The 27,952-nt window shown below is 42.2% G+C and overlaps 1 protein-coding gene across 6 annotated transcripts in view; it reads right to left on the minus strand.

The window, feature by feature from the left end:
• Window positions 1–10,968: 10,968 nt before the first annotated feature.
• TSPAN9 (tetraspanin 9) overlaps window positions 10,969–27,952 on the minus strand; it is a 198,493-nt gene continuing 181,509 nt past the window's right edge. For 5 of the 6 annotated variants that reach the window (XM_075109954.1, XM_075109925.1, XM_075109944.1 and 2 more), the window contains 6 exons: window positions 20,847–21,038; window positions 19,192–19,266; window positions 17,514–17,615; window positions 16,779–16,910; window positions 16,575–16,658; window positions 10,969–15,095 (listed from right to left, as the gene is read on the minus strand). In XM_075109954.1, the coding sequence (XP_074966055.1) occupies window positions 15,024–15,095; window positions 16,575–16,658; window positions 16,779–16,910; window positions 17,514–17,615; window positions 19,192–19,266; window positions 20,847–21,038 (657 nt within the window). In that variant the 3' untranslated portion in view covers window positions 10,969–15,023. The remainder of the gene's footprint in view (window positions 15,096–16,574; window positions 16,659–16,778; window positions 16,911–17,513; window positions 17,616–19,191; window positions 19,267–20,846; window positions 21,039–27,952) is intronic. The other variant, XR_012663183.1, reaches the window with a different exon arrangement.

Genomic DNA, 27,952 nt, shown 5'->3' on the forward strand with positions numbered 1-27,952 from the left:
CTTGTTCAGGATGGCAAACCAACTGCTCCTGGCTTTTTGCACAGACATTTAAAGATTAATTTACAGCTACTACTTTTAGAGTCTTCTGCAAAAGAGATTGTGACTCCACTGCTAGAAACAATAGTCTTAAGCTATGTTCTTCTCAGCTATTGACTTTGTTAACTAGAAATGTCATTAATTTCTGTATTTATATTTTGCCTGCCTATGGCCTTAGAATGACTTTGAGGATTTTTTGTTTCAGCATTTTCCTTTTTAGAAAAGCATCTTTTGCAATTAGAGAGGGATGAAAGAAGAATAAGAAAGGATAAACGTATCAGTATTTGGGGAAGCTGTTTGGCCGATGTGCTGAGAATGTGCCTATCAGGAAGACAGACAGTGGAAATTATATCATGTTTCCTATCTGAAATGAAGAACAGTTAGATAAATTTCCTGTTTCAGTCTGCTAGCCAATAAATGCCAAATATTACTTAAAGGGAATGAAATAATATTTACACTGAAAGGCACAACCTTAAATGTTTCTTCTCTTTACTCAGGTTCCCCACTGATATGGTTTTCTTCCTTTTGACTAATGAAGCAATGTAATACATAACAGGTGGTGAGTATCTGACTTGTGTCCTGGATTCATAAACAATATAAGGCAACACAAGGCCTTAGCCTGCTCACTTCCCTCTTTCTGTTCCCGCGCTCTGCTTGCATTCATGTTGTCATGAAGTGAACCAGACAAAAGGTCTGCATCTTTGTTAAGAACTAATTTGGAGTGGGAAAAATGGTTCGGCTTAGTTACAGTGCCATTCAGTTTTATTTTCTGGCCTATGGCACTACTGCATAAATAATATATGGCTCCAGTGTAGCTATCTACTGTCGACAAGACACAAAGGAAAATGGGAGAGGAATGTCAGGAAAAAATATAACATGAATGACAGACGTGTCTTTGGCAGTAGCTTCAATTAGTGGTGGATTGTGCATGAAACAGTGTCAGTGGTAATGAAGATCTGCCACCTCAAACTTTGTCAGAAGGCCATCAGGCTAAAGCAGGCAGAAGAGAGTTGAAGGGCAACAGCTGTACTCATCTGTGAGTACATGACTACTGATGTATTCGCAGTAGGGTTTTCTAATTTAAGGGAAGGATCACCTAATTACCTAAAACACACATAGAGAAAGACCGAGTTAGCTGCAATAGCCTTGTATAGGGCTTAAGACATAGGAATTGGAGTAGTAGTTATAAAACGCGCTTGTGCTTCAACCTACTTACCTTTCTGTGCCTCATGTCGTATTTAATCTCTTTTATTTTTACAACACATCTGGAGTGAAGCTTGCAGCTGAGCTTGACTAGCACCCCAGATGACCTTTGTAATACACTAATGCAGTTTATTGTATCAAGTGATGTGTTTAGGTTACAGACCTGGTGGTGGCCAGGTAGCTAGTACATGTAATTGTTTTTCCCATCAATATCTTTGAGCTGGTGAAGGTTGTCCAAGAAAGTAATGCCAACTGAGAACAGTTGGTGTAAATTAGTCTTTCAAAGTATGATCAGCTGTTGGATACACTGTGCTATTATCTATGTATTAACTAGTGGAGTTACTTCTAAAAGGCTTTTTGTCTATAAAAGGGCTGGCTGACACAAATACTTTCATCATAAATTTTCTGTTAACACAACTGTTGAGAATACTGTATCCCTGACAAAGCACTCTCAACTACTTACTGGATGTATATGAGAGTGACTTAAATAGCAGCTCCAGACTGATTTTTTTTTTAAACTTTTAAAATTAGGTTTTTTTTAGAATAAGATATATGACCCAAAGCAATGGGATGAGACAAGGTCAAGAGATGGAAAACCTGAGGAAGAAGATAAATGGGACAAAAATGGTTACATAAGTGAAATAGTACATGTGTGTGCGTGTATACTGGGGCTGGGAAGCGGAAGCAGAGGGAACATAAAAATACTACTGCTTTAAATCTGTCCTTTAAAATTGTTAAACTCAATTTTAATGCGGCTTATCCTCCTGAATGTTCAACAACTTTATGTATTCCCAGGGGGGCAGAGTATTGGATGGAGAGTGAGGGGACCTGTAGTAAAATTTTAATCTCTTTTGGCACTTTGTGGTGAGGGCAGACTTACAGAAGTGGTACATAAATGATAGAGAATTGTCAGAAATGAGAGACGTAGCTACAGCACCTCTTCTAAGCACTGTTGTAAGGATTATGGAGGTAGCAAAGTATTGCTGTCTGCTGTAAGCATAACTGGCTTCTCATGGGGCCAACATGCTTCTGGAATATCCCCACACCAGTGACATTGCATTTGTCCTTTCTTTGCATCTCTTCCATAAGTGTGTGACAGCAATTTTACTGTACTTAACTGATCACTCTAATGAAAGGACCAAAATGTTCTGGTTTATGTTAATGAATCGGAGGAAACTGTCTTATTGCTCTATATCTTGCTGCTCTATGGAGCAATTGATTTCTGGACAGGAACTGTCTTCTGTTGTGTGCATACACTAGTTATTGCAATAGATCTCTGTCCTTCTTGGCCTTTAGCTGCTATGGTGGTAAATATGACTGATGTCCAATTGCACAATATGAACTTTTTCTGTCTCTTTGTAAAAAACATGTTTCTATCATGCATGCTCATAAGGTGGTGAGTTTCTGAAAGGTTTTCTTTGATGCACAAAATCCTTCACTGAATAGTAGTCAACACTATTTATGAGAATTGCATTAGGGAAGACAATATAGTTCTCTTTATAACAACTATTCATTTGAAGTGAAAAGCCCTGAGCAGAAGAGATGTGACTAACAGAGCTTATAGCTATCAGTGCGCTTCAGCTGGTTCTTGGCTGGAATCTATGTAATGCTTCATCACAGATTGCCAAGTTGTGGACAAAAATACAGAGTCTACCCCCTCAGCATAACTGTGGGGGAATTGGTAAGGCAGTATATAATTAACGTTGGGGTTGATCCAGGATACCTTTCCCTTAGGAGAGTAGATCAAGATTTTTAATGGCAGTATGTTTTTAAGACTGGCTTATGGTTCAGCAGACTATATAATATTGAGTGAAATTAGAACTGTATCATGGCACAGACTGAGAGCAGAAGTCCACCTACTGCACAGCTGGCTCCACATCCTTGCAGTAAAACTTTCCAAAACAGTGTTTTTCTTTTAAAATAAAAATTCAATGCTAATCCTTTCCAGTTTCAGAGAAATATGAAGAGTGTGGCTGTAAAATGTGATAGGAAAAAAATCAACATGAAGAACTGATTTGAATGTTCCTCTGGGAATGATGTGGTTTTTAATATTTCAGAAATGGGTTTGCTTAGCCATGAGGGAAAGGGATTGGAAGAGCATGATAGGCGTGAGCATGCACAAAGACTGTACATTAAGTATTAAAGGGAAAGGAATAGGTCACTGTATGTTTGATAGCAAATTTGGTTTCCTTTAAATCCACAAGAGGTAGAAAGTGCTGAGCTGCAATTGGGAAGAATGGATGTTGTCTCCTGAGGGCCAGGGCAACTCACCAATGTAGATCTTAAGTCCTCTTGCTTTGTAAACTCTTGATTTACATAAACACACCTGTTAATTAATGCTTTATTACTGAGCTGATGTATGCTCACATACAAGATGAACAGATGCATCATAGCCAGCAGGATCTGAACCAGTGCAAAGGGGAAGTGGTGTGTGACACTGGTTGGTGACCTCCTTCTACAGGGTACAGAGGCACCCATCTACTGACCTTACTTGCTACCTCACGTGATCTGTTGCTTGCAGGGAGGCTGGACTGGGGCTGTTGCAGAGACCACTAAGGCATGTCTGGACTTTGGCCTGCTACCCCTGGCTTGCTCATCCATATGTGCACCAGTAACACTGTCAAAGGAGACCTTGACAAACCAAGAGTGGCTACAGGGCACTGGGACCCAGGTGCTGTTCTCCTTGGTCCTGCCAGTGGAGATGAAAGGCTTGGGTAGGAGATCAGCCAACCTATGGGTTAACACCTGATGGCACGGACAGAGCTTTGGCTTTTATGACCACTGACCCCCTCTTTGAGGAATAGGGAGTGCTGAGGAGACACAGGATGCCACACAGGGGCAGAGCAGGTGTGCTGATAACAGGCTCCACTGACCTTCCCAGGCAAGGGAAGGTGATGAATTGGGTCACGGTCCATCCAGAGAGTCCAGTCAGGAGAAGGAGATGGGGTCAGCATGTCAGGACCTGGAGTGCATCCGTGTTCTAGGAGTTTAGTTGGCTAAGTTAGAGTTTAGGTGGCTGAGTCCAAGTCCAGCTCCTTTGCTGATAAGAGCTGTTGGGAAGAAAGCTAGGAGCAAGGGCCTGTCCCTCCTTTCCCCTGGGAACTGTTTTTAAGCAGAGGCCTTGCTGCTGGTTCCTGCCTGCGCTCCATCACAGCTATACGTCTATGGCTGATCTTGAACCCGCACCGTCTGGACCTTGACCCAGACTCACTGGTTCAGGTTCTTGGCTGACCTTGGATCTGTCTCATCAGTATGGACTTGCTGGGGGAATCGCTGGGCTGCATGTGACCCGCTGTCTTTGGACCTCACCATGACCTGGACGTGCCGTTCTGCATGCTGGCTCCTTCTTGGTGGGGCCACTGCTTGCACCAGCCCTGTTTATTGCGTTCTGCTCCTGACTAGCCTTCCGTGGTGGAGCAGCTAGCCCTCACTGCTGTCTGACTCAGAGGCAGTACTGCTGACAGGCTGCAATGTAGGTCCAAGGCCCACCCAGAGGTGAGTGAGATGCATAGCAAGATTACAGCCCTGAACTTGAGGAAAGCAGGCTTTGGCAGTGGTCACAGCACCAAGCCTGTCAGAGTCCAAGGAGCATCTAGACGATGCTCACAGTTGTATGGTTTAGTTTTAGGTAGTCCTGCGAGGAGCAGGGAGTTGGACTTGAAGATCGTTATGGGTCCCTTCCAACTTGAGATATTCCATGTTTCTTAGGCTATCAAACCTAATGGGATGTATCCCTGAGAAGTGGGGGAGCTGGCCAGTGTCATTGAAGGCAACTTGCAGTCAGGAGGACTGGTTTTGGCAGGTTTGAGGAAGGTGATCCTTCCCTTAGCACTCGGACCACACCTGGAGTGCTTTGTGCAGTTCTGGGCTTCCCAGACAAGAGGCACAATGGACACAAATTGAAATACAGGAAAATCCACCCAAATGTTAGAAAAACTAGTTGTTATTGTGTGCATGGTCGAACACTAGAATAGGTTGCCCACAGACATTGCATAGTCTCCATCTGTGGAGAATTTCAAAATCCAATTGGACAAGGGCCTGGGCAACCTGCTGTAGCTGATCTGCTAGAGGCAGAGCAAAGGGTTGGAATAGATGATAGGCAGATTAGTTCCATGATTAAAGCTTCAGTTTTAGAAAAGTCTTACATATTTTTGTGCAGTATAGCACGATCAGACTTACACTGCTTGCAGGTGACATGAGCAAGAAGTCAAACGTATTTCCTTTACTCTGGCAAGTGAGATGACTCTAGAGTTGGTCAAGCTGGAAGACCTCCAGTTTCCTAGCTGCCAGTTAATAGAAGTTCCATTTTATAGCCACTCTGTCAATTTCTTGCACTATGTTTATGACTCTTGTTTCTGTAACTTTTCCTCTGATATCTGACCATAAAAAAGGAAAACATGATTTTGAATGTTACTGTCAAGTTCCCTCAGGGCGATGCACTTTCAAAGGCAATTAAAGGCTGCATTAATGGGGAAAACCAAAACAGGCCTGTTGCTAATGGCCTAAACGTAGAAGAAAATGATCCCTTGCATCCCAACAGCATGATGGCTCTCCAGACTGAAATAAACACACTTCACCATAAATAAACTGTGAAATACAGCCTGTTTTATTTAAAGGGTGGGGTTTTTATTTTTATATTGCACTTGGCGTTTCCTGACTTAAGAGCTGCAAGCTGTCTTCTGCCTACCACCTGTTTCTGTTTGTAGTTCTGGCATTTGTATAACCCAGTGGTAGAGACTGTCATCCAGTTTCTAACTCATTTTACATTAAACATAGCAGTCAGAAGGAACCTAGTTCTGGACAATGTGTTTTGCACCCTGGCGTTTTTAAAAATCTCCTGGGTTTAGTCCTTGAAGAAAATCAAGTGAGTTTGTACCTAGGCTTCATAGAGGCCAGTTCTTGACCCCACATAAAAGGGTGAAACTCTTTAAAGTATTTTGTTTACCACTGTAATTTAAGCCTGTGCTAAGAAGTAGATTAATGTAGTCCACCTTTCTTCTTGGGCCCTTTTCTTCTTTGCAGTTAGTGTCAATGTCTCTGACATCACCGTGCATGAGTTTACTGCTTTTCACTCCACGAGGGAGCTATGGAAACGGATTTGCTTCTGGCTTTTCATGAAGAACAAACCTGTGGCTGCTGAAGCCTGGTCAGGGTCTTTGTCTCTGCCCTCATCAGCATAGGGAACCGAGTGCATATGAAGGTATATGATCAGAAACCGCTGAAAGAAATCAGCAATACATGAGTGTAATTTTGAAAACATAATTCTATTCTGAAATAGGTTTTGTCAAGGCCTCGGAGGCTGAATTTCCATGGTAGTAATAGGAATCTGATATTCCAATCCTACCAGATTTCAATGTGATAAATTTACCCTTCAGCTATATATCAAGGTAAGTAGTCCATTCCTTGTGTGGTTCTTCTGGGGCTTGATGATTACAGCAAGTGGTTGACAGTCCTCTGAAGGACATAGGTAGTTACTCCTTACTCTTGCTACTCCTTCAGCCCACAAATACTTTGATCCAAGTCCAATATTCTTCCCAATTTTGCTAAAAAGAAAAGAAAAAATAGCCATTTTAAAGCAGAGGATATAAAATGAATAGGCCTCATGGTGCAGGTTTCACCTGTCAGTTGACACTCACTTAGTTGGGACACTCACAGAGTTAGTTGGAAATAATAAATACTCAGTTTCTTCTTTTGGCTAATGGGATTAAATCCAACAGCTCCCATGACCACTGCTCACAAAGATTTGTTTGGGAGACCTAGACAAGACTGTTCAATTCAAACCGCAGATTTGACACAAATTTTCAAACAATACCAGGCTAAATAATTTAAATTGTGAATTCTAAAAGTTACTGTTAAGCCCTGTCTCCTAGTTGGCATCTCTGTGCATGGGTACTGCAATATAGCAGTGGGTCTTTCACTGGTAAGTGTTGTATGTCTTGCTTCTTACTCCACTGTTTGTTCTTCCTAATGAAGAGCTAGAATTCATAATTTTTTGCTATGAGCGAGAATAAAAACAGAGAGTGATATCCCATTTTTAGCTGGCTCTGTAAGGCTCTACTCCAAAGTATTCACAGGTATAGGTAAAGACAGCATTAGCTGATGATAAGACCTAGACAACCTCAGTGATCAGCTCTTCTATTATTCCTTTGCAGACCCCAAAACTTTCTTACAGAAACCAGGAAGTCTAAACTGCATCATAGTAAATGATAAGGAAGAAGATGGAGTCATTTGTTGCAACAAGGTGCCTGAGCCATCCCCAGTTTTAAGATATATTCTCTGGGGCCTTTATACATTCATGTTATCACTAAGTCTGGAAATGCTACTTCAGTGAGTTTTTTTCCCCATGCATGTGACAAATTCTCTTTGCTGTTCTAGAATTTTCCTCAGTCTTAGCTAATCCTGAATCAGGATGTTTCTTGGAAATATTTCTATGTTGGTTCTCACCCCATCTTCCCTGAATTATTTTAGTATGGAATGCTGTGGAGTCCTTAAGAACAGTTTTCAATATGGTAAAAGTTAACTTTCTATATGCTGTCTTCAGTTTCTCCACAAATTTCTGAATTATGTCTGGTAACGTTCACCAGCCCTGTTTATTGCGTTCCGCTCCTGACTAGCCTTCCATGGTGGAGCAGCTAGCCCTCACTGCTGTCTGACACAGAGGCAGTACTGCTGACAAGGCTGCAATGTAGGTCCAAGGTCCACCCAGAGGTGAGACGTGTAGCAAGATTACTTGAGGAAAGCAGGCTTTGGCTTGTTGAGGGAGTCTGGTAGGCAGTATCCCATGGGACTCGCCCTGGAGGGCAAAGGGGTCCAGGAGAGTTAGGCAGACTTCAAATACAACTTCCTCAAAGAACAGGAAGGGTTCATCTGATGTGTGGGAGGGCTACCAGGCCTGGCAGAAGGCCAGCATGGATGAACAGAGAACTCCTGACTGAATTTGACCATGCAGAGGCAGTGCACAGAAGGCCGAAGTGGGGCTGGTCTGCTCTGGAGGAATGCAGCCATTGCCCCAGTATGGTGGGGTGGCATCTGGAAAGCCCAAATCGCATCTGGAGTTGAAACTAGTGAGGAACGTGGAAGGCACCACGAAGGCCTTCTATGAATATGTTGGCAGTAGACGGGAGCCTAAGAAAAAGTGGACAGTCTGCCAAATAGAGCAGGGGAGCTGATGACAAAGGACATACACAGTGCCTTCCTTGCCTTGGCATTTAATTGTGTAAGGTCTGCTTTTAGGCCTTGGATCTCTGAGCTTAGTGGCAAAATCTGGCAATGATGCGGAGTATCACCCACAGCAGAGTAAGACTTCATTGGCAACCAAAAGGCAAGCTGGACATACACAAGTCCATGGGTCTACCTGAAATGCTTCCAAAGGTGCTGAGGGAGCTGACCAAAGTCACTGCAAAGCTGCTCTCATCTTTGAGCAGTCATAGTGAGCAGGGGAGGCGCCTGATGAGCTGAAGAGGCATATGGCACACACACCCCCCACCCTGGCCATCTCTCTGAAAGAGGCCCTAGAGAACTACAGGTTTCTCAGCCTGATCTCTGGCCCTGGGAAGATCACAGAGCAAATCCTCACAAAAACTACTTCCAGTTGTATGAAGGACGAAAAACTGATTCGGAAAAGATAGCATAGATTTACCAAGGGCAAAGTATGCCCAACCAGTCTGATAGCTTTCTACAGTGAGACAAGTATTCACTTGAATGAGTGGAGAGCAGTGAGTGTTCACCTGAACTTAAGGTTTAACCCACAATTTCCTGTAGTCACCTTGTAGCCAGATGGTTGAGGTATGGTTTGGATAAGTGGAAGATAAGGTGGGTGAATAACTGGCTGGACTACAGGCCTTAAAGGGTTGTGATCAGCTCTTCATACTAACTGGCAGCAAGTTTACTATTTGTGTTTCTTGGGGACTGATACTGGGGCTAATACCGTTTAGCCCTTCTTGTTTTTTGAAAGACCACAGGTCAAGCGATACGGTCATGCCCTGCCACAGGCTCCTTCTGCTCTCCTCTCAACCTGCCTCAAACGCCTCTGCATTGGTCTCTCTCACTCAGAGACATACTCTGCATGCTTTCAGAGGCTGTTTGAGGCTATCTGCTTTGTCTTCACTGCCCTAAGCGTATCCTGCAACAGTTGGGTTGCTCTAGTCTGTCTCCTACTTTTGTGGCCCTCCAGTTTTACTGTGTGTTCTCCTTGGAGTCTTTTAACGTCTCTGCTTCTGTCTTGGTCTCTGTGAGGTTACTCTCTGCCCTCTCAGCATTCTTTCAGTCTTCCTGTTATGTTTTTTCACCTCCCCACAGCTACTGTATGCTCTCTGGGTTTCTTTCTTGTCTACTTTTTTCCACCTTTCTGAAGCTTGTCTTTGTTATTCTTCACATTTGCAGGCTTTATGCTATCTTCTTACCTTCTCTGAGACTACTCTGTCTTCTCTGAGGTTCTTTCAGGCTCTGTTCTAGTCTCTCAGGCTCTGCAAGGCTTCTCTGTTCTCTCTCAACCTCTCCGCTTCTTCCCTAGCCTCTCCAAAGCTGCTATGGCTGCCTTTCAGGTTTTCAGTCTGTTCCTTCCTCTCACTTTGGAGCACTTTCAGTCTTTCTGCTGGTTTCCCCCCTCACACTTTTCTGAAGTTAAACTGGGTTTTCTGGGGCTGTTTCAGTCTCTCTTCAACATTTGCAGCATCTCAGCTACTCTTCTTTCACCTGGGACTTTTTCAACCCTCCTGCTTGTTTCTTCCCTTCTCCAAGGCTATTCTCTGTTGCTCTTGTAGCCTCTCTCCTTTCTTAGCAGCTGCAGGCAGTCTCTCCTAGTGCTCTTTCAGAATCTCTCCTACCTTGTTATTGTCAAGGTCTTTGGTGTGTTCACCATGGTTCTTTCAGGCTTTCTACTGGTTTCTTTGCCTCTTTGATGCTACTCTGTCTTCTCTTTTACAGATTTTGGCTCATTTTCCCTTCTTTGATGCTATTCTTTGGGGCACTTTCAAGCTTTCTGCTTTTTTTTTTTTTTTTTTGGTCTTCACTGAGGCCACCCTTGGTATTACTAGGTATTCCTTTAATATCTCTGATACTTCCTTGTTATCGCTGAGCCTCTTTGGTATTTTCTGGGGGGTACTTTGCCCTGTCTAGTTCTTTCCTGGTCTTTTTCACTCTGCTACATTTTGTTTCCTTGGGCACTTACAGGCTTTCTTCCCTTCCTTGAGGCTACTTTATGTTCTCTGAATCTCTTTCAGACTCTCTGTTGCTTTGTTGGCTTCTGCTTGGCTCCACTATTTCATCTGGGGATCTTTCAGACCATCTTTTACTTTCCTGGCATTTGGAGGGCTATTCTGCGATCTTTCTCTGTCTCAGTGTTTAATCAATTTTCGTGGTTTCTCTGAGATGTCTCAGCATCATCTGGATGCCTTTCAAGCTCTCTACTACGCTGTCCTCTCTTTGACTATTCTATATTCTCTGGGACACTTGCAAACTCTTTCCTATGTTACCAGGCTCTCAAAACCAATTTGCTGTTCTCTGGGGATCTTTCACACCTATTTCTGTTTTATTAGAGTCTTGTTTTGAAGGAAGATGAGAGAGGATGGTGGGGGGCGGGTCTCTTCAGGCACGCAACAGCTTCAGGAGCTCTGGACTTCAACTGCAGTGGAGTTGGAATAGATCTCTGTGAGTCACCTCTTGGAACTTTTTTGTCCCCTTTTCATTTTGGTGGTAGCTGGAGTTAGGAGAGAAATGAGCTCAAAGAGGCACCTTTTAAAAAATCCTTTATTTTTATATCATCCTAGTAAAAATCTTTTATATAAAGGTGAAAGTAGGTATTGCATAGAAGAAACACTGATGCAAACATCACCTGGTGGGAATGGGTATGGTGTTTCTTAGTGTCTAATATCTACTGCACAACAGATGGCTAGCCCCTAGGCAAACATCTCCAGGTTTCCCCATGCCAGCTACAGGATGAAGCTGCTCTACTCTACAGAAAGCAGTTACATCAGAATTATGTGTGCCCTATTCCATGCTGCTCCCAAGAACCATCTGCTGGGAAAACACCCTTTTCCTCTGTGCCATTTCTACGCCTGAACCAATACATTGCCCAAGAAAGGCCATGAGGATCAGTTTGGCTGCCCTTTGCTTGCACCCTTTCTGTGTGTAAGTTTGTATTTCATGCATACAAATGGGGGGTGGACACAGGATAGGAAAGTTGGCCTAACATTACCATAGTCCGGGAACACTGTGCGTGACAATTAAAAGGCATCCTCTGTCATCTGTTTTTATCATCTCACATGCTACTTAGCTATGGGCACTTCTTTTGAGTGCCTTCCACCTGGGCTTCTTATAACTAACAGCCTTGGTACCACCAGGAGGGAACAGAATTCACTGCTATCACTTCAACAGCTTTCAAGTAGAGGTTCTTCAAGCAGTTCTATTATGTCTCTGCTTAAGTTCTGCTGCAGCTTCCAAGCATGAAGCACAGTGAGACAGCAGGTATGCTACAGACTGAAGGGACACTCAGAGAAACAGCACTTTCATACACTTAACTGTGCTTTCATGAATTAGAGATAGAGAGGTATGCATTTATTCTAATCAGTATTTGTGTATATTAAAGATACTTTTACTTAGTATCAGTTTTTATTTAAAAACATGCTAAAAACTTATACTTAAATAATCAGAGTGACATTTGGGGAAAACACACAGCCACGCACCAGCATAAGCAAAAAAAGTGCATACATACATGAGCCAAAGCTCCTTTTGACCAGTCTACAGGAAAGTTAGTGCCTTTTCTGACAAACTGACTGATGCAGCCTCACACTTTCCAGGGTTGTTTTTTGTTGCCTGGAAAATGCCATTATTTTTCTGCTCCTTTCAGGATGCCTGTCATCACCTCCTACATCAGAAAGTCAGCTAAAGACACAAATCAGCCCTGCTTTTAACCCCCTTCCTGTAGGTGGCTTCATAGAGATGAATACATGAAGTTTGTGTAACTATGCCACTTAATACTGTGCTTAAAATGCCAAAAGTAGTCATTAAAAAAAAAAGATTTCAGGATCTATGCTGCTAGATCGTGAAATGGAATGAAGCATTCTAGAAAATAAGTTTGTCTAGAAAAATACAATGGAAGGCAAAGTAGCTGAGTTTGCAACTACACATTTGATCTTCGAATTACACATAAACATTTTTTATTTCCTTATTACTTTCACTAATATATTTTACCCTTTTTTTTGTAAAAAAAACTGACTGCAGATTAAAATTTAAGATGTGGCAGGTACCACTGTGCGACCCAGAAGGACAGAGATGATGCTCCTGCTCAGCCCTGCACCTCACTCTTTTTCAATGCCAGAGAAAGCTAGAGAAAGCTAAGTGCCTCAGCCCAAAGGGAGAATGTAGTGGAGCCATCAGATGAAAATCATCCTGTCTTTTCTTGCAAAAATGGGAATGCATCTTAGCAACCTTGGATACAGTCTTACATGTAGCAGCAAGTACACTGGGCATCAGAGCCCCTTCTTCAACATGGAACATCCATCTCCAGTGGCCTTAGATGCTCCTGGTCCCAATTTTTGTTAGAAATGGAAGTAAAACTGGATTCAGTTTCTGTGCTTTCCCTCTGCTTCTTCAAGGCAATCCAAGTGAAATAGCTGAACCCATATGGCATTGTCTGCTTCAGTGGGAAACAAGAGCCCTGTGAAACTTTGAGCATTGTGCTTATATGGGCAAGGGCCATGCTCTAAGAATGGTAACCTCCTTCTTCACTGCAACACCCAAATTCATGTCCATCTCCCACACATTCACACTCCTTCCTGTCACACTGATTTCACAAGGAACTCAAAAAAGTGACACATAGGCCACACAAACCACTACTGCTGCCAGATGTACAGATGCATGCAGGACCTACTAGGAAGATTAACATGGGACTAAAAACTATTGCTGCCATATGCCAGCTGTACAGATGCATGCAGGACCTACTAGGAAGATAAACAGGGGACTAAAAATTCCCAGATATGAAGTAGCTCCACAGCTATTTCAGCCCACAAAGAAAAGATAGGCTGAATGATACAATTAAAATTATATCTTTTAAGAGTTTAAAGTATAAATATTCAGAGTGGACATTAAGAGAAACTTGTTTACCAGAGCAGTAGTTTGACATGGTATGGCTCTGAAAGGCACAAAATCTCCATCCTCAGCAGTTTCTGAAACTCAGCCCAATAATGTCACAGTAAACCCCTTCATATGTAGATGACAGCACCCATTTGTGAGTGACATTGGATGAGGTAACCTCTGAAGGTCACTTCTGACTGCTGCTAATACAAAATGCAGTGTTTCTTTCAGAGCTGTGTTGAGCCCTGACTGGAGTCAAATCAGAACATCCTCCAATGCCTGAGCCTTTTCTTCTTCCTTCACAAAACAGCAAAAACCTGGAACAAAGGGTAAATGGGGGCTGCTTGCAATGAAGCAGCATTCAAACTAGAGAAGCATACGCTCAAGTTTTCTAACAGGAATGTTGGTAAAAATACGCTTTGCAGTGAAATCTGAACTACCCCACTGGATGGACTTGGCAATCTATCAGCAAGAACCAATCCTATACTGAGAGTGTGACAACACATACTCTCTCTGAGTGCTGTTTTGGAAATCGCCCCTTTCCTGCATCATCTGGTCACCTTTAATCAAACCACCTTTTCCAGCTCAGGAAGACAGCTGTCATCTGCCTGAGGAAACCCCTTCAAGGAAGGGCATGGCATGACAATGTTGCCATCAAATTGCCATCCCCTTCCCTCATAGGCAGAAGCATGCCATGCTTTGGGCAAACTTTTTGAAGCAGACAACACAATCTGCTGCCAACTGGCCAGTAGGTCAGACTGAAATCTCTCTCCTTCGTGCCAGGGAGCAGTAACTTGCTTAGTCAGTACTTTTAGCTTTCAAAGTAGCATGACATCAAAGCAGCCAGACACTGCTTTGGCTGAGTAAAGGCATTGGAACTTTGCCTCATAGGAGTAGGAAAGTCACCACCATCTGGTCCAATGGGAAGGCATTGTATTCCATCTGAGTAAAGAGCCTCTGATTTGAAAGGAACCACCTTGGTTACAGTATCAAGGCCCTGATAAAGGTAGATGATGCCTCCCCATGGACTTGAGAAAAGTTATGTCTTTATTTGCCCTCACCAACTGTCAACTTTGAAAAACATGTCCTCTGAAGATTGCACAGTGGTTCCCAAATTAATGTACAATAAATGTGTAAAACCATAAACAGTAAGAAGTTATAAGTCAGGCAACTAAATTTTAAGCTATATCCATCATAATAATAATCATCATCATTAACATAATAAAAAAGTATACACCATAAGGTACAAGAAGCTGCAAAGCAGAGCAGCTCCGATTCCTAGGACTCTCAAGAGTGGCTTTTCGGAGTCTTCCAGTAAACTGGACATGAGGGTTGAAAACTTAATGGAAGACTTTGAAGAATTATCCCTGGAAGTTGAACACACATAATTTTTGCACATATAGCATGTATTAGTAGAGCAAAACATTTTCTTAAGTTAAGAAACATTCTTAGAGCAGATCTATGATTTCGTGTAGAAAATCCATTTGTTTGGGGGGTTGCCCCCCTCTTTGGCAAATAAATGGCAAATGTGAAACAGATTAAAAAATGAGTCAACAATTTGTGATAATAACTGGACAAGTAACAACAATGTAGATCGGTCAATGGGACAGATTCCCTCAGCAGGGCTAGGCTTGATACTCTTTGCGGTCATTCCTTTTGTTGATTTTTATGATGAGACAGAGAAGAGTTGATGTGATAATGTTTCAGAGGCTTTAGGCATCATATTTTTTGCCAGTCCTGTGAATCTGCTGGAAGAGTGTCATGGAGAAGGCCATGCCAAGAATCTGAAGGAAAACAAACAATAAGAGCTTCAGTATAGGGAGGCTGCCAAAACTACACTGCTGACCTGTGTTCATGTTCCAGCTGTAGTTTTAAAAATCATTCTACACTAGCCATATTTCTCCAGCTTCAACACTGATCAGTAAATTTGGATGTATGTTGTTCAGGCACACAGCAATGCCTAGAGATGTGCCTGTCATAGCATAGATGGGGGCAAAAAGCTCTCAGGGCTCTTTGTCATACATGCAACAATTTTTCAGAATCAATACATATGAGCCACTGTTCCTTTTTACGCAACAACTTGTGCTTGTTTAGCCAGATAACTGTGACTGAAAACATCAGATTCAGGTATTCTCCCCCAAAAGTACAGCAGTGATACAGGAACCCCGAAACCGTAACAGATTATGATGATACTTCTGCATTTCTTTTTTAAAACACGTTCACCTACTCAGTTCAGTGGCCATGATTTGACTCATTTTGGCAATTTCTAGGACTTGCTTACGAAATTAAAAAAAAACTAGTTCCTTAAGGGACAGCGTAACAAATGGCTAAACATGGGAACTCCAAAGTGGTGCTCTGAACTCAAAACACAAGTAAGCAAAACCCCACTGTATCATGTCTTATTTGCGGGACGGTCTGCTGACCTGCCTCCTTTCTGAGTAGATGACCTTAAATGAACTCATAAAACAAATCTAACATTTTAAAATCATAGAATCATAGAATCGTTAAGGTCAGAAAAGACCCTTAAGATCATCGAGTCCAACTGCTAACCTATCACTGCCAAGTCCACCACTAAACCATATCCTCAAGCATCACATCTACCCTTCTTTTAAATACCTCCAGGGATGAAGACTCCACCACCTCCCTGCGCAGCCTGTTCCAATGCTTGACAACCCTTTCAGTGAAGAAGTTTTTCCTAATATCCAACCTAAACTTCCCCTGGCGCAGCTTGAGGCCATTTCCTCTCGTCCTATCGCTTGTTACTAGGGAGAAGAGACCAACCCCTGCCTCGCTACAACCCCCTTTCAGGCAGTTGTAGAGAGCGATACGGTCTCCCCTCAGCCTCCTCTTCTCCAGACTAAACTACCCCAGTTCCCTCAGCCACTCCTCATAAGACTTGTTCTCTAGGCCCTTCACCAACTTTGTTGCCCTTCTCTGGACACAGTCCAGCACCTCAATGTCCTTCTTGTAGTGAGGGGACCAAAACTGACACAGTACTTGAGGTGTGGCCTCACCAGTGCTGAGTACAGGGGTACTATCACCTCCCTGCTCCTGCTGGCCACACTGTTCCTGATAAAAGCCAGGATGCTGTTGGCCGCCTTGGCCGCCTGAGCACACTGCCGGCTCATGTTCAGGTGGCTGTCAACCAACACCCCCAGATCATGATCAAACTCAAAGTGGTTGAGCACCACTTTTCACACAGCAGAATCAAGAAAGCTAACAGCAAATCAAAGCCATGTTGACAAACACCATACCAGTATTACCTGCATTATGAGGATGCACATCCCAATTGAACCCAGTACATGTTTATTCTCATCGAACCAAGTCATAACTCTCTCATAACATCCCTGAAATGATGAAAGATGAAAATTGAAATCCCAAGATCACATTTTCTTTCACATGCATTCCCTCTATTTTCTTCCTTCCCACCCCTCCCTAAGCCTTGACCTGGGCAAAGCGAGCCTTACTGTTTTCCACACTAATTCAGTGGAGTTCCGTCCACAGTCTTGGGAGTTTTCTGTACAACATCGGTCTGGGACAGTGTTTTCTCCCAGCACCGGGTACCAATCCGTAAAGTCATTCACACCACAGCATTTCATCTACGGCAAAAGTAAATGATTAATAAATTAACCTAACTAGCACAATTTGTGAATCATGCACCACCACAAACTTTTACTTCCACTAAACCATGGTATATTTTCAAAAGGGCTGCCACAATACTTCTGTATTTTTCAAGTGCTTTGTGCTCAGTGATCACTTAAAGCAAATATTTAACAACATTAAAAAAAAAAAAAAAACACAAAGAAAATAAATGGTCCCATGCTCGAGGTTATGTTAGTTTTCTTGTCACAGAGACATGAGCCCAAACACGAAAACGTAAGGTAATCTGCCCACAGCTGCTGCATGGCAAAAGCCTAGCTGCCAAAGCTGCAGTTCTACCTATGCAGGTTTTGCTCTTTCTCCTCTGTTTCAGATCACCTCTGCCTGTGATAAGAACAGAGAATCTCAGAGAGAGATAAGCATCTTTCACCTTACAGCATACGCTTTGATCCTGGGTTTCATAGTACTTCCTGGTTGTTCAAGAGTGCTAAATCAGACACCAAAGCCTGTATCAGCCATCTTTTAGACTTGGCATGGTGCTGCAAACTGAAGCAGCCTTTATGGCCAAATTGCTATTTTTTTCTATTGAGAAAATATGTTACCTCTGCTTGAATAATATTCCATGCGTTTTTCAGTCCAACATTATTTTCTGAATTGTATAGCTTCATGCCTTCCTTCAAATCCTTCTTTGCACTCTCACTGACCTGCATCATGTAAAAAATACAGAAAGTCAATGCACTGGTGCTTACAGGAAAGGACCAAATGGTATAGGCTTGCATATAGAATGTATCTCTCTTACCTTCTCTCACCACAAACTTAACATGGGTAGAAAAGCTCCATCATAGCTTCAAGACTCACAAGTCAGTGGGACCTTTCAGCACCTGCCAAGGCCTATTCTCTCCCTCAGATTGCAAAATACTGGATTAATTCTCATGAGATAGGAGACCAAATGGCTTCCCCTCTACTACGAGTCCTTCCTATAGTCTGCATCTGATCCAAACTAACTGAAGAGTGATCAGCAGAGATTTGCTGAGCTTTAACTTTGCCAGAAACAGCTGTTGGCTATACCCCACAGCAGCCTCTCCTGCCTGTAACCTATGGCATACTTCAATGTGCTAATATAATAAAATCGGAGTCCCAGACTCCCAACATTAACATAGTTATCCCTTGCACCGGTTCAGGCAGGCTATAATAAATGGCCAATACAAAATCAATTGAAAAAGGGCATTATTATTGTTCTCCTTGTGGGGACAGGCTTGTAGGATTTATGATTTTCAAATGTGCTCCTCTTTCTTTAGAGGAGGAAGTTGGAATGGTTAATGGGAGATCTGAGATGTCCAATTTCTTGTATAAATTTCAGTCCAAGGCTGGAGTCCTCGATGCAGGTAGGAATGCACCTTGGCTCTGACAGCAGTGGGCTGGCAGCAGAGAAAGGATTAACCTATGGGTCCTGGCATAAAGGTCAACTATATTATAATATCTGTTTCATCTCTCTTCGACATCCCATTCAAAATCAGAGGTTCACGCCACCTCCCTGAAAGTGGCGGGCATCGTAATGACAACCTGGGAAGAGATACAAATCTGGTAGGAGCTCAATTTTAAAATCAGTCTGGACATGGTCATACTGTAAAGCTCTGTCCTGTGTTTAGCAGAGTTCTTCAGTTCCCCAAGGATTTTTCCAGTCTTACCTATCTGACAGGCCAGCCAGTTGTGCCTACTTCACTTAGTCTCTATTAGATAGCAGATTCCTACAGGTGGGCTTTAGGAGAAGCTGCCTCTTGATCTGCTCTGCACCCTTGTCAAACTCTCTGGGAAAAGGCCCAGTCAAATGAGACAGGCATCTGGAATAACCTTTGAATATCCCAGGCCTCTCTCCTCCACTCCTGTCCAAGGACTGGCCCTAAGAAGCTAACCAGGTCTTAAGTAGGACCTCCCACAACCCAGGTCCACAAGATGATCAGCTTCTTGCAGAGACATCAAACAGATATGTTGAAGGCTATCTTAGCTTTTAGGAGAAGACTAAAAGGGAGGCCCTGGACCATGGTTTTATTTCAGGGAGGAAACTGTAAAGCTCAGCAGGTTCTTCTCTCCTGTTTGCCCTCCTCATCCCTTCTTCTTTGCTCTGCAGAAGCAGCTTACAGAAAACAGCCAAGATCTCAAGGTTAAACCTTCACCAAGTGAAGGGCAAGGAGAACCCACATACTTCCATCAAACAAAAGCAAACTGAACCTGGTTTACATGCTAGTACAGATAATTAATCTATATGGCATATTTGCTTACCTTGTCCATAAAAACAAAGAACAAAATGAGTAATATCAGCTCTGCCAGGAGAATTATCAGCAAAATGATGAAAAACTAGAACAAAGAAAAAACAGACAGTATATATGAACTTGCCAGCTAGAGAGCAAACCTGGGGCTGCTAGAAACGCTGGAGACTATAGGCCTTGTCCTCTAAACCTTTCCTCTACTGCCAAAAACATGGAAATTTGATTTCAAACTTCAGGCATATTGTTCCTGTATTGCCACTAAAGTTCTGTAGGTCTCACCTTCAATGAGGAAGCTCACTGTCTAGCGTCCTCTAAATCTTAGGTTTGAATGACTACCAGTTTGCTTGCAGGTTTCAGCAGTGCTTTTGTCTTTCTTTTTTTGACTGCTGTCACAGCATGCAGCCCTGGTAGTCTGTTTCCTTCGTACAGACTACAGAACAGATGCTAAACCTATTGCCACAAAGATCAACGTGACATGCCTCAGGAGTGATTCCCTAGCAGGTAGGCTTCAACCACGTCTGACTGCCTGTTGGAATAGTCATTAAATTTCTCAGCACTTCTATTCCCAACTCTCTGTAGCTGAATTCTCTCTCTGCAGGGGCATCTTTTCCTGCCCGTTAGTTGCCTTTATGTACTAGTGGACTGCCACATAGGCATGGCACCCCGCACCGAGATACCGGGGGAGATGCCATATGCAGTGCAGCAAGCTCTCCAGTCGGAAACTTATGATAGTCATGATAGTATGAAAAGACTTTTGCAGAACCTTGTAAGAATATAAACATGCTTAAAAAAAACCCAAACAAAAATTCAGCTGGTGTTGCAGTTTGTGTGGATGAACAACACAGACCTCAATACTATTCTCTGTTTGCTTTCCTAGCTGTACAGCGTACAAAACCAAGCAGCAGACAGCGAATAACAGATGCACATTTGTCCTCCAGTTTAATTCTCTGAGGTGGTCTAAGGAATGCTGCCCAGCTGTTCCCCAGCACCATGTAAGGGAGACTTTTACGCAAGGAAAACCCATGTGCTCCTTAATGTCACAGTATCTGTGATTCATAAGCTGTGACTGAATTGGAAGGTGTCTGCTTTGAAAGCCCCTCTCTCACCTTCTGCCAAAATACCTCTCTCCTTGGGGTGGGGAGAAGCATGGTGAGGCTTCCTGTGTTTATACAACAGGAGTGACCCACACTGTGTTTTCTGAGAGGGGTTCCCAACCTCTGTGCTTCAGTGCTGGACAAAGACTGCCAAGGGTCAGATATATATCTATATTTTTAATAACAGCAAAGTAGAAAATAGCCCTGAGAGGCTCTCAGTGGCATCCAAAAGCAGCTGTGCTTAAAATCCTTCAGTCAATCCTTTTAACAGACATTTCTAGAAGGCCTATACAGGTTGACCCTACAGTTCGTGTTTAACCATTCAGAGGTAACTGATAGTAATTTGCTTTGCTATCAAATACATTGGGGCACACAGTAACAAGGATACCTTTGTTAATACACCAATGATATCACTGTGACCAAAGCTGTGGGATGTCATACTGCAAGTATACAGAAGATTGAAAGACAAGGGCAATGTTACAGTGATCCACAAGACTATTTTGCACTGGTCATTTAAATAAAATAATAAAGCAACAATCACTGGTCTTAGTGAAAAGAAGTATTGATGTCTTACACTCAACAGGAGGCACTTGTTTTCCTTGATAGCACCTAGGCAGCCCAGAAAGCCTGTCACCATGATGACTGTGCCAATGGCAATGACTAGGTTGGCAGCTGAAAGCGACGGAAAGCTAGGAGAAAATGTGGCGAAGTTTCCTTGTGACACTGACAGCCAGATGCCCACACCCAGCAGCCCACAGCCACATAACTGTAAAGAGATAAACAAAAGAAAGGTTTCACCATTAAAATAAATGGCATTGTCTCCTTCCCCCACTCTGAAAGGAAAGAATTTCTCAAGTAAATTCTCAAGTAACTGTTCTTCAGTAATGCTTTCACTGGCTTGGTGCGGAAACAACGTGAAACTAATATTCTTACCTAGACTTGGTCATGTCACCTATACTTATAAATCTATTCAAAAGCCACTTTATGGCACAATTCTCTTTTTAAAGACTCAGCACATGAAACCAGGGCTACCCATTGATCTCCCAACAGCACAACCCAATAACATTTTTGCATAGGAAGATAAAAAATATTATTTGAAGGAATGCTCCATTGCACTTATTTCTGCAGTAAACTACAATGTCTCAGTGTATCCAGCCCTGTATTTCCTCATCCTAGGGCAGGCAAGGAAGTCCTGGAGATAATTACAAACAATAGTATAATTTCAATAAATATTTGTCATAAAATGCCCAGTCCCAGTAGCCAGGTTGGGTTTTAGTATGAGTTCTCATAGCTTTACTGTTGTTTGCCAGTGTTCAATGTCACAAAAATCAGATTTCTAGGTTTACTATCTACAAGAAGCTCAATTTCTGCTACTCTCTGTCAGTGAGAGAACCTGAAGGAAATGCAAAGCTGCTAATACAACATAAAATTAATTTCACTTTGCTTCTTACTCTTAACAATACCATGCCTGGTTAAGGAAATAAGGTTTTCCACCCTAAGTAATGGGGCAGGTCTTCAGAACAATAGCCAACTGTTGTACTACAGAAGGCCTAAAAGCTGGCTGTCTTATAGTACTTGCTCAAAATGACTGTTATACAACTTCCCATCTGATCTGTGATCATTGTGCAGTGAAATCAGAATCAGGAGTTAGTTGCACTTTCATTAAATCTGTGAGCCAAATCTATCCTTTGCCAAGGTCAGAGATGAAATTCACATCACCTTCACTGGGAGAGGGCTCAGAGTAGCCCCCCACTTCAACTCAGAGTCCAATTTACTTGGACCACTGCATGGGAAAAACAAACAGCACCTAATCATTACTCACAGTCATATCCCAAGGCTGCTAGTGCTCACCTACCTGACAGCAGTGAGGAATGAGAGGAACAGAAGTTCTTTGCATCAAGCAGGTTCACCACACCCAGTCCACCCCATTGTGCTTGCATAAACTTACAGCTTTTACTCAAACTGGAAACTCACGGTCAGAGAACAGTACCTCCACTAAAATAGGGTTCAATCCTGCCTTCTGATGAGCACTAATCTGGCATGAGGAAGAGCTACAGACCTAACTTTTTTGGCAAATATCCCCACCTCTGTCTGAGGTGATTTTACCAGCAGGGCAGATAACTCAGGGTACAACTGGCTTCTACTGGTTTTGCTGCTTCACAGAACATGAAAAAAAACTAGACTAGTATCTTGCATTCATGTCACCTTATGTATGAGTCAGGCTTATGTTTACATAATCATATGCATGGTTATTTTCTTTTACTTCACCTGTGGCCCTTCTGTCCCCTCTGAGCCCTCTTCCTAGTTTGCTTGAAGCTTTTGAAACTGCTTTGCATCTAGGGAAATACAGCGGTTTGGTGAAGAATTGTGACCAGGATTAGGCCTTATGTAAGATGCTCACAGGTATTCCCATGGAAGGCAGAGTAAAGCATCTCCAATGTACCAAGTCCACAAAAGCTAACATCGTGCAAAGCATAAAAATGTAGGGTTGTGTAGGCAGAGAAAGAATAAGAGATGGAGATTAGCTATATTGCATTGGTGGTTATTTTCGGGGCCCCTTGCACCTAAGTTTAGAAGCCTGGTAAAAAAACCCCACAACTGTCTAAACCTCACAAGCATGTGCAATTAGGAAATCTTCAGCATTCTTGTAAGGAGGCTGGGAAGCACCTCTACCCTTGAATTCTCCTACTCTTTCCTTGAATTGCTGCAGTTTTGGTGCCTCAAGCCCTCTCAGGAATCCACTCTGTGGCACAGCTGCTTTAACCATTAGATGAGAACTGCAGGCAGTTGCTCAGGCTTGATGGTTCAGGAGGTTAGAAGCAGCTCTCACCACACAACATTCATTTAAGGTTTTAAATGGCATTTCTAAGCTGCCAGCCTGTACATTGCCAATAGCTGAAGGCACTTCAATCAATGACTTCATGACACTCCATGGATGAGACTGTAAACGTTTCCAAAGAAGTTTCTACCAAAGACTGATATTGTTCAGTGTAACTTTCTTTCAGAACCTCAATTCAGACTTTAAAGGTTATTCACAAATGTGTTCCTTGGACTTTCATACTCAGTTAGCCTCAGAAATCACAGCCCTAGCTCAAGTTTTTTGAAAGAGGTCAGTCAACTCTGGAATCACCAGGCCAAAAGCAGATGATCATTGCAGATAAACAAGGTGGTGGTAAGAGCAAGAACAGGGCAAAAGGCTTACAGAGGAAGAGCAAGTAACGGACAAAAAGGATACATGCGATCAATAGAAAGATCAGCCCATGAAGAGTTGCACCTTAGTATCCAACTCCAATTATAAGGATAGTAGTAAAAGAGGTAGAAGAAAGAAGCCCTTACCAGCATCTCTTTACCATTTGAAAAAAACGCAGCACAATCCTTGACAGATATTGCACCTACAAAAGAAAGGTGGCTAGGAAATTGCTCAAGGAGGCTCATGTTTATGTTTATTTAGACAAAGTCAGAAGCAGCTAATTGCTTAGATGAGGGAAGGGAGTGCTACCTTCAAGTGTAGGAAATCACGAAAGTGACAGGCCTGATGGTGCTCCATGTGATGGACATGAAAAGGATCAAGAGCAGGAGAATCAAAGCTGGAGAGCAGAAAAATGGACAGCCAGCCTCTGTCCCTCTGACAGGGTCTCAGTTCAAGAGACACTCTGTATACACTTCCATACAGGAGAGAGAATTTCCTCACTTGCTTGTGGTAGCTACCATAGTATTTTGGTAAATTCAAGAGCAAAACATTTTGCTTTTTAGCAGAAGACCGGTTACCTATTGCACCTTCACCTTTCAAGAATGCCTCTAGCAGGGAAGAAGCATTCGATATTTGATGGGAAATGCCATTAGCAACACACCTGTGCTGTTGCTAGGCGGACCACTATGGAGATACAACTTGAATGCCAAGTCCTTTACAATGCAAAATGAAGTGGTATGTCAGCTGAGGCAGCAGACATGTCCACATTTGCTCTTTCTTCCTGCAATTCTGTGTCCCGCTGAAGACAACCACGGAATAACTCCTTTCCAACTACTATAGTGATTGGGTTAACATGCCAAAATGCACAATGTGATTACAGTTCGCTTCAGAGCTTTCTGACAACAAACATTCATGCAGGACTACAATTACACCTACAATTATATACAAGTATCTGCACTAATCATGCCCTCACCTGCTGATTTCCAGGCCGACTGGGCAAGCCAAGAAAAGTTCTCCTTTTCACAGACTTGTTACCTCCCAAAGTAAGATTTCTCCATCCCTAAACTACACTGAAATTGCAGATTACATAAAAAATCAAGTGATGGAAGGGCTATTAAAGACCAAGGCTGATCTAGGCAAACAGGATTATCCACAGTGACTGAAGAGAGTAAATAGTCAGGAGCATTTTTAAGAGATTTGATAAAAGATATGACATCCTAAAAACTTCCACAAGGTGGCATCCCATACCAAACAGCACTAACAGTTTAAGTCAAATTTTATTTTTCTCCTCTCCAGAGCTCCTCAAGTTTTGTGCTTTCTTCTCTGTGTTTTTCTCTGTCATTCTACTGAGTAGCAGTACTGTTGATGGTACAATTTATGCTTTAAACCTTAGGTCCCAGGCCAAATGTTTGTTTTTCACTCGTGCTTCTTTAAAAAATCAAAAATAATACCACTGACTTGGGACTTAATTGCATACAGCCATACCAACCAAAGCTAGCTAGAATTTCAGGAGTAAAATAGCTTTCCCTGACACTTTATTCTCTACCAATCTCATTTTTTATACAACATGAACACTGAAAATAGTGATTTATTCTTACACGATCCACCTCTTTCTGTTTGGTACAGCTGAATCCTGGAGGGTGAAAGGAGCAAAAATATGTCACATCATCTTATTAATTCCTTTTTCACTGTATAATTAAATAATATATGATGCTTGGTATTTAATTGCGCGAGAGTAATGGCACTGACGTTCTTTCCCCAGGAAAATGGTTCAACAGGATAGTAAATTTCACTGGATTTTTCTTTCCATAAAATGTCGGCTCATTTCCCTCTCATGACCAGAAATTATCATCCTCCAGGCAGCCATCAAATCTCTCCTTCCCCTGGTGTTCATGTCATGAAGGTAACTGCAGAACACTATCATAAAGTTAGTCACATACATGGATACACATATTCATACTTATAGGGCAATTCAGTCAAGCTATGCCACACATATTTTGAGCTTGAAAGCTCAAAAAAAGGAACAAATTTCCTCACAGTTTCTCCCTCACTCTGCTATTTCACTTTCAAAGCATGAATTCTCTTCAGTACCTCAACATCTGTCATCATCACTGTGCCCAGAAACCAATCATTAAAAAGTGTCAAATGCTTTAAGAGAAATTAGAACTCCAGATAAACCCAGAGAGAGAGAAACCCAAAAGCAAGTCTTTCTCTGACAAGTACTATCACCAGAGTGGGAAAGGTCTCTCTTATTTTATTCTGGATTTTTGAGCATTGTGTGAACTAATACAACAATACAAACTTTGACAATAGAACATCTTATTCAGATTTAGCTGCTTTAACCTAAAGAAATAGTAAGAGTTTACAAGACCTAGGGAAGGACAACACACATAGTAAGAGGTATGCCAAGACTGACGTACTGTACAGAAGGAGATTGTGCACAGGATTATCTGGCTAGCCTGGGAGGAACTATTAGACAGGATGAGAATGAAATAGTCACAGTTCTAGAGGTCAGTATGAAAACCAAAAAGCCTGTCTCTTTAATATTTTCCAGTAATAGGAACAAAGGGAATATTAGCAAGCATTATGTTGTATATTTTGCTTCACATAACTGAGAAGTAATTTGATAAATTATGCCATAGGTGATGACAAGACTCAAGTATTGTGGCCACAATTGTCAGTAAGAGCTAGATAATTTTATTTATTGGTAACAGCATTTGTAGTTTGTTAGCGTATGCACAAATAATGACATTTCATGCTTCTCAGAGTAAGATAATGCATGCAGAATCCAGCAAAACTAAGAACCAACAAACAAGTTGGGGTAAAGAAGAGGTAGAATATGCTATTCTGGTAAGGTTTATTTATAGAATAATATTGATAGACTTACACTTGAAGTAAGTCATTGAACAGCATCAGGAAACAGGAATCTGATAAGGAAGGCACTACTGAGAGGAAAAGGGACATATTCTTGTTGACTTTCGCCATCACTCCATCGCATGCATGCAACGTGTGATTGAAAAGCTCCACAACTAGGTGTGTGAGAGGGAAAAAGTGGAGGGAAGATTTATTATTGACATCAGCCTTTCTACTGCTGGTTAAACATGAGGGGAGCTTTTAACAGACTTGGAATAGAACAGAATCATATAGAAACCAAATAATGACAGGCAACCACTAGGGACAAAAGAAGAAGCAACTGTCTGTTTGTACCTCGACTTTGAATAACATGCACTGGGCCATCTGTGGCCCAGTTAGAGAACAGAAAGCTCCCCACCTTCCTCTCCACTGTATTAAAACAGGCAATCTTCCTTGACGCAGAGATGATACAATGAAAAATACATGGAACAGCTTAAATGTGGCCCCCATAAAAATGGCCAAAAGCACAGGAGGTTTGTTACAAGGAATTACTAACAGCATTACTGTGAAAATAAGTGGCAGTGCTGCAAACTGATTTTAGGACAACTGCAGTGACAAAAAGATACTCTGAATTAGGCTTTGACAGGCCTCTATTTAAACAATAAGTCAACAGAGAGACGACCTGCACTGAAAGGACATGCACGAAGAAGCTACATGGACAAGCAGAGTGTACCACCAAAGCCTAGCATAGAAAGGTTTTTCAGTGTCCAGGTGGCTCTTAGAACCCTCCCTTCTGCTGGGGTCAGTAACACTTCGGAAAAGCTGCCAGCAGTATTTTCCCTCTGTATGGTAAGTCCTACAAGATAAAGGTTACCTATCTTAGCTCTTTTTTTCAAGATGGAGAGACTTTCCATCATTTCTCCAAACTGACTCTCAGACCAGTCAGCACGCAGAGGAGAGAATGGCTCTTATGAAGCAGCATGTTCTTCTCACCCACTCTGTCTTTGTTTGGTTTGGGTTTTTGTTTTTTCATTTTCCCTTCTTCATTTGTGGTCTCTTAATGAGCTCACAGGTGTCCTATGGAATCAAGAAGGAGCACATTTTGGAAAACAGTTTGAAAGGCTGTTCTTTCCCACCATGCAGGAATTTTAAAAGAGAACTTCTATGAGAAATACAGATGAACATCACCTTCTTTAGCAGCTGGAAATCTGATTCAAAGACTCCTCAGATCACCAGGAAGAGTTAATATAATCTGTGCGTTTTGGACCTGGTGCTTCATTTGGAAGAAGTCTGGTGTGGAGATGCAAAACAGTAAGAGATACTGTTCAAAAAAACACCACGCTGTCTTCCTGTCTCAACAGACAGAGCAGTCCCTGTTCTTGTTTCAATGCACACTAGCCTAAGTTTTGGAAGATATTAACTTGATTGTCCAGAAAGATTATCTTCACAAATAGCAGGATTTTTCAAGCTATCACAATGCATTAACTGCTCTGTTGAGAGCACAATATTAGTTAAAGTGGGGTCAACTTAAAGGGGAAATGGGACTCAAAGCTCAGCAGTAGATCCCTTCCATTCATTTACCATGAGACAGAGGTGCTAGTCTTTTGCTTTTGCAGTATTCTTCCCTGAGTTACAGA

Source organism: Phalacrocorax aristotelis, chromosome 1, assembly GCF_949628215.1.
Source record: "Phalacrocorax aristotelis chromosome 1, bGulAri2.1, whole genome shotgun sequence".
Taxonomy (NCBI): Eukaryota; Metazoa; Chordata; class Aves; order Suliformes; family Phalacrocoracidae; genus Phalacrocorax; species Phalacrocorax aristotelis.